Source organism: Maniola jurtina, chromosome 24, assembly GCF_905333055.1.
Source record: "Maniola jurtina chromosome 24, ilManJurt1.1, whole genome shotgun sequence".
In the NCBI taxonomy this organism is placed as follows: Eukaryota; Metazoa; Arthropoda; class Insecta; order Lepidoptera; family Nymphalidae; genus Maniola; species Maniola jurtina.
In genome coordinates, this window is record NC_060052.1 from 5,762,885 (window position 1) to 5,774,394 (window position 11,510).

General features: G+C 37.0%; 1 protein-coding gene across 1 annotated transcript in view; it reads right to left on the reverse strand.

Moving 5' to 3' along the window:
* Positions 1–9,540, reverse strand: part of LOC123877884 (equilibrative nucleoside transporter 1) — a 42,136-nt gene extending 32,596 nt beyond the window's left edge. Inside the window, exons 1-2 of the mRNA XM_045924828.1 lie at positions 9,365–9,540; positions 6,719–6,852 (exon numbers count right to left, since the gene is read on the reverse strand). Coding sequence (XP_045780784.1) covers positions 6,719–6,818 — 100 coding nt within the window. The 5' untranslated portion in view covers positions 6,819–6,852; positions 9,365–9,540. The remainder of the gene's footprint in view (positions 1–6,718; positions 6,853–9,364) is intronic.
* Positions 9,541–11,510: the final 1,970 nt, after the last annotated feature.

Sequence of the window (11,510 nt, forward strand, 5' to 3'; positions counted from 1 at the left end):
TTTCTAATACCTACCCCTTTTCCGAGTATCGCCAACGCTATTATGAATTTTGCAAACTTTAACACAACTGCATTGTTTAATTTTCACATGACAAACTACCAGTCGCCCTCGATTTTGTCCACGTTGGATTTACATAATATGGACTCACTTTTCTACCTGTTTTTCTGTTTTTTTACCCGTTCCGTACCACAAAAGGGAAGCCTTATAGGATCACTTTGTTGTCTGTCTGTTCGTCTGTCGTGTCTGTTAAGAAAACCTATAAAGTAATTCGCGTTGACCTAGAATCATGAAGTTTGGCAAGTAGGTAGGTCTTTAGCACAAATAAAGGAAGAAATCCGAAAAGTGAATTTGTGGTTACATCACAAAAAAAATGTATTCATGAACAAATAATTAGTACTTTCCATTTTCAAAGTAAGATAACTATACCAAGTGGGGTATCATATGAAAGGGCTTTGCCTGTACATTCTTAAGCAGATTTTTATCGTGCGAAATGTTGAGTACGTAATCCTTGATGCGCGAGTCTGACTCACACTTGGCCGATTTTTTAATGTTGATTATGTCAATTTCTCTTTTATGTTACTGCAAAATCTTTGTTTAGTTCGGGTTATTAGTGTAGCATATTCATTCTGAGAGGAGACAAAAGTAAGGAGGAGAAATCATTTATTTCTAATAGCTTTTATCTACAAGTTCTTTTAATATGTCAAGTCTGTTTGTACTCTGTAGTAACTACAACCAACCGGTTCCAAAAGCAGATTATACGGACAAGAAGCGAGCAAGAAAAGCCGCTCTTAAAAATAAAATACAAAACATAATGATGTACCTACCTAGTTATTTACAAGTTACAACCATCCATGGTTACAATCTACTCAATCGCTTATAATAACAGCTATCTCTATACAAACCACAAGAAAGGCTTTGTTAGATATTTCAACAAGTATGACATCATAGCACCTTAAAAGGTTCCGTAACAGGTTCTGGTGAAAGGCGCATCAAGCTAGAGAAAAATTCGTAGGTTGTTACCTACTTACGTATCGGGCTTTTCTGAATCGAATTCGGGATTTTTAGGTTGCTGTTCATAATTATATACGGAACCCTAAAAGATCGAGGCCCGACTCGCACTTGACCGGCTTTTAAGAATTGACCTGGCTTTTTTGATAGCCTAGTTACTAGTTGTTTCCAATCCAGCCTTTAGTTCGGGGGGGCCCCTTGATCTATCTCGGGCACGTTTTTAACTTTTTGGAGTTATGTGTGGCTATAAACGCACGAAGTTATATTGTTTTGAGCAATTCAATATCACTTAATATATTATATCACTCAATATCAAGAAAACATCGTGACGAAACATACATTCTTGAGAATTCTTTATTATTTTCTCAAAGGTATGTGAAGTCTGCTAACCTTACTTAGCGTGGTGAAACATGGCCTTAACGTTTCTAACTCTCTATTTCCAACTCTCTCTGCTCAGTAGTGGACCGGCGCGGGCCGAATTGAGAATTTTGAGATAATGATGATAACCTGACTTTACTCTTGAATTTTACGCAGCCATTTCAATTGAACTAAGAGTTCAATGAATTCTTAAGAAGGCTCTCTCCATCACTCGTTTCATACAATCGTAGTTCCAATTTCATTTGAATATTAAGCAACCAAAGTCCATGAAATTTTGCAGACATATTCTAGAAACTAATATCTATGTCTGTGGTTTTCCAGATTTCTTTTAAAATATTCGGTTTCAAAATTACGCGGTCTTAAAAAAATTCATACAAATCTTTGAGCCCCTGTAATTTTAAAACTACATATTTTTAGAAAAATCTAAAACACCACAGACACAGATATTAGTTTCTAGAATATGTCTGCAAAATTTCATGGACTTTGGTTGCTTAATATTCAAATGAAATTGGAACTACGATTGTATGAAACGAGTGACGGAGAGAGCCCTGTTAACATTTCTAACTCTCTATTTCCAACTCTCTCTGCTCAGTAGTGGGCTGGCGCGGACGTTGGATTGAGAATTTTGAGATACTGATGATGACCTGTCTTTACTCTTGAATTTTACGCAGCCATTTCAATTGAACTAAGAATTCAATGAATTCTTAAATGTTCTTCTATTCGGGATCAATGCGCAAACTTTAGGTTGTTATCTATACATATAATAAAATTGTAGAAAAGTGGTGTCTGTACAATGGAAATATATAAAAAAAAAGTAGCAGGGGTTGTTATTATATCGATGCCGAACCCGAAATTGTAATTATTTTTTTTTTGTCTGTTTGTCTGTTTGTTTGTGCACGCTAATATCAGAAACGGCTTATTCGATTTAGATACGGTTTTCACTAATATATTGTAGTAAGCTTCACTTAACATTTAGTGTTTATTTCATGTCAATCGGTTCATAAATAAAAAAGTCAATGTTTAATGTCAATTTAAAGAATCACGCTGCCCGAAAAGTCACTATTCCACGCGAACGAAGTCGCGGGCACAGCTAGTCATAGACTATGTAGGTATTTAATATTTACTACCAGTGCAATAACCGTGTAGTAGTAGAGTTCTATCATGTGTAGTAAAGGTTAACCGCAAAACCGAGCTAACGGATTAGCTTGGGAGTCTTCATTAGTCATGTATTTGTAGAGGTTCACATGAGAATCGAAATATTTTGGGTAGATTATTTAAATAAACCTTGAATTTGAAATACGCCATCGTCCAAATATTTAGACAAGTTGTATCTAATTAAAAAAAAACGAACTGCAAAGTATTTTTTTTTACATTGGAAAGTGGCGAAATACAGCCGCCATTTTCATTTTTTTAGGGTTGCGTACCTCAAAAGAAAAAACGGAACCCTTATGATCTTGTAAGGGTTCCGTTTTTTCTTTTGTGGTCTTTGTTGTCTGTCTATCTGTCAAGAAACCTATAGGGTACTTCCCGTTGTCAAGTGCGAGTCTGACTCGCACTTGGCCGGTTTTTTTTAAATAACTCATTGCCACTGTTACTCCGGACTATATTCTAACAATACCCCGTAATCATACATCCAAATCTGCTAAGGCATTTAAAATTTAGTGTTGTAGTATTTTGGCCATATTATCAGAAACAGCATATTATCAGCTCATAATTAAGGGAGAAAAGAGCTGGCAGAAGACCACCTGGCCGAAGAAGAACGTCTTGGCTGAAGAATTTTCACTAATGGTAGGGAAATATCGGGTATATGTCCCTTATATTCGGCGCAGCGGCTTTGAAGCTGCAAATAGTCCTAATGGTCGCTAACCTCCAATATACTACAAGAAGAATGTATTATTGTAGTGAAGAAGTAAGATGCTACTGCACTACCGTATATCAAGGTTGTCTATAGATAATGCTCCTTGAAATTACTTACGTATTGCGCAATCAATCACTGCTGTCAGAAAGAAAAATAAGACAATAAACTAAAGGAAATAACCATTTATGTCTCATCTTCAGCTGCGAACATTGGTAATGTATTGTTTTGTCGGCAAAATAAATGAAAAATGCTCTTCGGGCCTTCGGCCATTACGGTTTGCGTTGAAGAAAATAAAAGCACCCCAATAATTATTATAAAGGCGATAGAGCGTGTGTGCGTGTAAATGTGTGTGTGTGTGTGCGTGAGTGCGTGCGTGCGTACGAGCGTGCGAACGTGCATGCGTGCGTGTGTGTGGCCTACTGGTTTTGGCTGAAAGGAAGAGAGATAGATTATACCCCGGATTAACACATAGGCTACTTTTTATCCCGGAAAATCAAAAAGTTCCCACTGGATTGTTAAAGACCTATATACACGCGAACTATGTCGCGAGCATCAACTAGTAGATTCAATAGTTCAATGGAAAAATACGGGTAAAAATATTGTTTAAAAACAATCATCTTGTATACTCTGTATTATAATATATTTGCTATTAGACGCTGCACTGTACAAAACATTGTAATACAAAACATGTCATCGTGTTAGTACTTAGCACGTAGCACATTACAGTATCAGCATAATAGGTATTGTTTGTTAACCCCCCTTATCGAGCCACCTTGACATTACCTGGTTAGCGGTTAAGATAAATCGAAACAAAATCCAGAAATATTATGCTCAGAGACATATTAATTATGTTCTTTTGACTATACCAGATAGCAAAACAAATAGTGGTTCAATAGGAACATTCAAAAACTGTACTATGAAAGTAAAAAAAACGTGCTGAACCTCCTTTTTTTTTGGAAATAATTAGGTGCTCAAAAAATACCATACTTCAAAAATTACAGTTAATTATTTTTTGTTCATTTTTTTATTTCTTTTTATTAATATTTTAAACGTTTTTCTAAATTTTTAAATTTTTTTTTATTTTTTTTTTTTTTGCCAACGCTCCGTGGTTTGCTCGCAACGCGGAAATACACCAATATCTGGAGATGCCAACTGTGATCGAAGAAATCAATCAATATAATGACAAACATCGGGAGCGACTACAAAGACACCCCAATTTACTGGCAAACAGCCTATTAACTGCTAAAAAACTAAAGCGACTGAAGCGGGCAAATGTGCTCGATACTATACAGACTTGAGGGCAGTGGCCCTCCAGTCTGGTAAAGTCACCGTCAACAGAACTAACCTGCTTATAGTCTGTCGACTGATTGCAGCTAAAACAACAGAAAAAAAAAAAATTTTATTTAATCTGATTTATTTTTTTCATTTTTTCACTTCATCATGTTTCACTTCCAAAATTAATCAGCTAATAATCGTATTATTTCTGGCCTGGACTGTAATATTCTATTACATTCATATTTAATATGCATTTTTAATTTTAATCATCTAGTGAATTATACTAATGCATAGTGAATGAGTGAACATAGCGCATGCCGCATAGCAATGAGGTAATGTAAAGTCATCGAATTTGATGCAAAATTAAAACGAATGGCGTCATCTAAGAGTAAAGACCTTGTCCATGTTTGATTAGTGGCCAGCGTAGGCGTCATGCCCGGTTATCAGTTGCAGACGAATTAGGATACCTCATGCCTTTTTACAGGACTGCCCCAAGAATCGGTCAAGTGCGAGTCGGACTCGCACTCGAAGGGTCCCGTACCTCTACAAGAAATTATACTTTTTTTTTCATGGCGACCATTTTTTTTTACTACCTAAGTATTTGTTTCTATAGCGGCAGCAGGAAGTCTCTTTGGATATGGAATCCTAAAAAAATACTGTTATTATGTTTTCAGTGTTCCTGTATGTGAGTTTATTTATCCCACCATAATTTCTAAATGTCTGAATAGATGTGGATGTATGGGTACTGTTAGGATCATTACATCATCCTACCGAATAAAACTTTGCTGTCTGTCTGTCCGTCTGTCAAGAAATCCTATAGTTTACTTCCTGTTGACCTAGAATCATAAAATTTGACAGGTAGGTAAGTCTTATAGCACAAGTAAAGGAAAAAATTCAAAACCGTGAATTTGTGGTAACTTCACAAAACTAATCGAGTATTTACGAGAAAACTAATTTACTACTTAGATCACATGTAGATGGCGCAGTCCGTCTTTAACTTGCAGTGTTTTAAATTGATTTTTGGAAGCACTAAAGTGCTTTACATAAAAGTATTAGGTATATTTTGCATGATGGCACGGAACCCCTTTCGACCGGATTTTTTTTTTAATTACGACTTTATATGATACATACATATACTATTTATAATTACAACTTTGGAGTACAACGTTAATTTCAAGTCCCAACTTATAATTTTATGTCCTACTTTAAAATTATGGCACAATGCCACCAAGATAAGGCTTGGTCAGACAAATCACGAAACGTTAGCGACGTGCAATGACATGTTTATTGGGAGTACCATACTCTATCTACGGAAAGAAGTTAGTTGATATTTGACGCCTCCAGTGACGTCGAAGTTACCCAACTGTCGTGAACTGTGCAAAAGATCTTAATGTTTCTTACATCCATGTATTTCACGTCACCCCTAGCCTAATATTTGACAAATGTCGGTTTCAGGATCAAGCCAACAGTTTCCTCACGTTCTGCCGTGCCGCGGAGGTAACGCTTTGTATCTGTCGAGGCCTTTATGTTTGGATCGTATTCGCAGAATCCTGAGTCATCTGCAATCTGTTATCAGATTCTATTTATGCTGTTCGCGAGACCTGAATGACATCTGAGATCTGACACAAAGGGGACAGGTGAGAACATTTGTGATGATTATTATTATAATAGTTTGTATTGTCATTGCTAGGAGTTGCTTGTTACATAATCCAACGACAACATAGCTGAAATCACTTGTGTAGCAAACCAGCCTCGAAGGCTAAGCCACTAGGTCATGAGCCCAACGCGCAGTCAGCAAGATACCACCTCGTTGTTATACGGGACCAACTAATTGGGACTGATGTATATTTTAATATTAGATGTTAGTTAAGGTATAATGATGTGAAGAGTTGCATTCTATGGTCACACCTCGACGCAGTCTCTTACTTAGGTTAGATTGGATTAGCTTTAGGTCGTCATAATGTAAGAGTCTGCATCTAACATTGATACAGACGTTAAATTAGCTTAAAATGTAAGAACTTTATAATAATTTTAGTAATAATTCTATCTTCCTTTTTTACCTTTAGAGGGAAAGGGTGACACGCACAGATAACGTTGCTTCCGTCATCTGTGGAAACAGCACTATTTTAGGCTCCACCCACCAACGAGCTATCGCTTCGATGAAGCCGGTTCCAAGCACTTTATAATGTAGGTACTTACGTCGCTGCGGCGGCATGACTACGGCGCTCCGGTCCCCGCGCAAGAGGCTCTCGGCCTCCGTGCCGCCCTGGTGCGACATCTCCATTGCGCCCACTATCATAAAACTGGCACTGGCATCTGTGATGTGGGGGCGTCTGTGAACAATCCCCTACCATTATCATCAACATAACATAAAAGCAGAGAGAGCCTAGTGGTTAAGACGTCCGCCTTCTTTTCGGGAAGTTGCGGGTTCGATTCCTGGCATGCAACTCTAACTGTTCAAAGTTACGTGCGTTTTAAGCAGTTAAATATCACTTGCTTTAACGTTGAAGGAAAACATCGTGAGTACTGCATGCCAATCAGTTCTCCAAGTTCTCAAAGGTGTGTAAAGTCTACCAATCCGCATTGGACCAGCGTGGCAGATTACGGCCTAAACCCTTGTCGTTCTAAGAGGAGACCCATGCTCAGTAATGGGCCGGCAATGGGTTGATCATGATCATCAACATCTCAACCCATTACCGACCCACTACAAGCACGAGTTTGCTCTCATAATCATAGGGGTTGCTCTCAAAATGAGAAGGGCTGCTCTCAAACCCTCAGTGCGCGAGCCTGAATTGCACTAGGTCGGTTTAGGTTGTTCCTCAAAATATTAAGATAAGTCTCAGTGATCGCCGATTAGACTATTATCTTGTAGTATCTAATAATATGTATACTTATTGACTATAATAAATAACTGCATTAGCAAATTATCTTTTATATTATACTATATTATTGCCTCATAATTTTCATATCTTATCTTATTGCTATCCTAATTACACAAAACTACCACATAGGAAGGATATTATGATACATATTATGAGTACATAGAGGTTCAACAAAGCAACCTAGACGGAGCAAAAGTACAGATCTACAGAACCCTCAGTGCACGAGTCTAACTCGCACTTGGCCGGTTATTTGTACTATCTGTTCAATTTGTTTAATACTATCTCTGAATAACTAAATACAAGACATGCTGATGCATAATGCAGTCAGATCACAAATATTTATTTAGATTCATATGGACCTATAGTTTATCTTCTTATGAGGCATAGTTATTCTTTGTACACACAAAGGTCAGGATGTGCTTTATATGACCCTTGCCTCGCCATTTTGTTATCCGACTGTGAGTCCTAAGATCTGCATTCTCTAGTCAAAACTCCAGACTCATACAAAGCGTTAGCATTTGCTAGAATATGAAATGCCCCTCCGGCTCCCATTTTCCCTACTAACTATTATATACTGGTACCTTCAAAAGAAGAGTGAATAGCCACCGTCTAAGCAAGCGTGCTCCACCTTAGGCTGCATCATCACCTTATTTTGTATGATTGCAACCAACTCAAGTGTGTTAAGTCATGGCCATCATCTAATAATCTTATTGATGAAAGAACATGTGAACAAAGTGTATCTCTAATCAAGAAAGACTAATATGTGTCAATGGACAATTTCTCAGTACATATGATAATTTTTAAGCTTAGGTTAAAGTTACATACTTATTAAACATAAAATTGAGTAGCTTATTGGCATTCATATTAAGAAAAAATATGGACATATAGACAGACACATTTTTATCCATACTAATATCATAAATGCGAAAGTGTGTCTGTCTGTTTGTCTATCTGCTAGCTTTTTGTGACCCTACAGTTTAACCAGTTTTGATAAAATTTGATACAGAGTTAGCTTACATCCCAGGGAAAAGACATATGCTACTGTTTATACCGAAAAACCAAAGAGTTCTTATGGGATTTCCAAAACATCCATGGATGATCCACACGGATGAAGTCACATCCGTGTGGATCATCCATCAAAAATACAATATTAGGTACTAGAGGATGCCTCTATTGTATTTTTGCTATTGCGTACCTCACTAAGACTTGAAAAAATTATAATTAATTAAATCATATTGTACCGGCTATTTGTATTTCTTTGTATTTCGTGGTTTTGAAATAAATACATTCTATTGGTCCAAACGTGTTTACGCTGCGCTGTGCGACGCGGCAGCGCCTTGCTCCATACAAGCTCATACAAACTATATTTGCCGCGCCGCGCGGCGTCGCTCATGACCGTACAAAATTACAAACTCATATAAACTATATTTTCCGCGCCGCGCCGCGTCGCAGCGTGTATGTGCGTTTAGACCTTTATAAAGTACATATTTCTAGATACTTTTTATAAAATAAAATACCTACTAGTGTTTTTACGTATTCGTTTGAGTATCTAAGTTGTACATATTTCTAGATACTTTTTATAAAATAAAATACCTACTAGTGTTTTTACTTATTCGTTTGAGTATCTAAGTTGTACATATTTCAAATGGATATCATCTGTTTATAACGCAACAAATAACAGCGCTCTGAACAAAAAGCGTCCCATAGAAACGGGATCACGAAAACGGTAAATAGATATCTGACACGGGACTCAGAAGATAACATGAAAGTACAATAAAAATATTTCATTAAATCGCTAAGTATCATTCAGTATCTTTTTAATCCTCTCAGTTATGATTTAATAGTTTAAAACTGAACACTATACACCTCAAAATATATTTAAAAATATATGAACACCTTTTTGAAACGTGCTATGCAAAGCGCGTGGTCGTCCTAAAACATTTTAACTGAAGAAAATGCTTACCAATTCATTTAAACGCTGCACGAACTATTGTCAGTAATATTTAAAACTCAGTTCTTTGATCTTTCACTATAAAATATTACACATAATCGATTAATAAGGTTATTTTAATAAAACTACACGTGCACTTCTCTAAAGAACGACCGCCTACACCCGCGTCGCAAATTCACTTTTCGTTTTTCAACTGATTTGACATTTAGCTTTCTTTCACGACAGCTGGGTTTTTTTTAAACTGGATTTACGACTCTGGGCTCTAGCTCTTTTGAGCCTAAAAGCTACGGCAACTTTGGTTTTTTAAAACTGGTTTTACGGCTCTGGGTTCTAGATCTTTTGAGCCTTCTCACAGATTGCAATAATAAATTTGTCATTTGAAAAGCATCGCCGTCGTCCAAATGTCCAAATAGCCATACATTTTATTTAGCTACTGGCAGTCTCCAAAGTTTAGAACATTGGCGTAAAGTTGCCAGTCTATCGGTATTTTACAGGATATATTTCGGAGAGTGTGCACAAGAACTCTTTGATCTGGTTCCTCCTTCACCTTTCTACCATCGCACTGCAAGGCATCGTCAAGGTCTGCATCCGTACGTAGTCGACATTCCTCGAACACGTACGAAACGATTTGCTTCCTTTTTCCTAATTCGAACCGCTAGGATATGGAACGCCCTTCCGGCGTCAGTTTTCCCTTCTACCTATAATATGGGTACCTTCAAGTCAAGAGTGAATAGGCAACTTCTAGGCAAGCGCGCTCCATCTTAGGCTGCATCTTCACTTGCTAGCAGGTCTGATTGCAGCCAAGCGCTAGTCTGTATAATTAAAAAAAAAAAAAAAAGTCATGTATCATTTTGATTAATTTATAGTACATCTTGGTTGTTGTTGTAGTTTCTGGGCTAAGTGGGTTTTAGTAGTGTAACCACAGCACAGTTTACTTCGCTATTATTATCGCGTAGCTTGAAGAAAACATGAAGAAAACATGATTTTGACAGCCGTCAATTTTAGCCATGCTTTGAAGGTTATTTTAATCATAGTGTATTACTCTGTGGAGGGTTCATATGTTATTGGTCTCTGGTACACATTTCATGGCTCAAAAGGTATGAATCCAGAGCCGTAAAGCCAGTTAAAAAATTTAAACCAAAGTTTAGTTGTCAGCCTGCTGGTCTACGTCTTTACTCTATGATCTCGATCTCTGTGGTATTCCTGTGGTTCTATTTTTAAATTTTGTTACCATTCCTATTATTATTATTTAACAATATAAAATTGGAGTGTTTCAGTTGTTTCAGTGTTAACTTTTGCTCTATTTTAGTTACCAAAGTTCTTTACGAGTTCTTAATTCAAATTGTTTTACCGATACAATAATGGTGAATTCAAGCTTAGCATACGAAATACTTCTGTACATAAATTCATTTTACTTCGGACTCTTTGCTACGTGTGAATTAGGCACATTAATTCTCAAGTCGGTATTGATCGGGGGAAAGTATGACGACGAGAATACAAGCAGGGCTAAATTGGGTCAGGATTATGGAGTGCTGGTGGCTCTTTTCATTGTAGAAGCTGCTAGACTTTTCTTGGGCCGTAAGGGGAGTCTCAGTGAAAAAGGTAATCTAGCTTTAGTCTATTTTTGGGCACTCGTGTTTTTTTACGAGATAATGATTACGAACCTTCAATGTACAAATCGGACCAGCCCATACTACCTACCTGTTGCTACAGGTTTATCTAGTTGAACTAGCCTAGTGATGCCAGGGTAGTTCAACTAGGTGTTCCGAAAATCGTTAGTGAGTTGATTAAATATGTGCAAAATCACTTTTACACCTAGAACTTTAACTGTATTTTAATATGACAGTTAGGTCATCCTTTATAATATACCTAGCTGAAGCCAGCGACTTCGTCTGCTTAGGTTTTTAAAAATCCTGTAGGAACTGTGATTTTCCAGTCTAAAAAGCAGCCCTATGTCACACTCCAGGTCTTTAAAATAGATAAGTAACATTTGCTAGTACCATTACTTGATAAAAAGAATGATCTGATGGAGCCAGTGAATTGTTTCACTGCTTGGTTCAAGATGTGTGATGATTCAAATTTTTTTTTGTCTACAGATGTACCAGTAATGTTCTCCGTTCTACTCACAGTTCCTTCAATATTGGGAGTGATATACTTA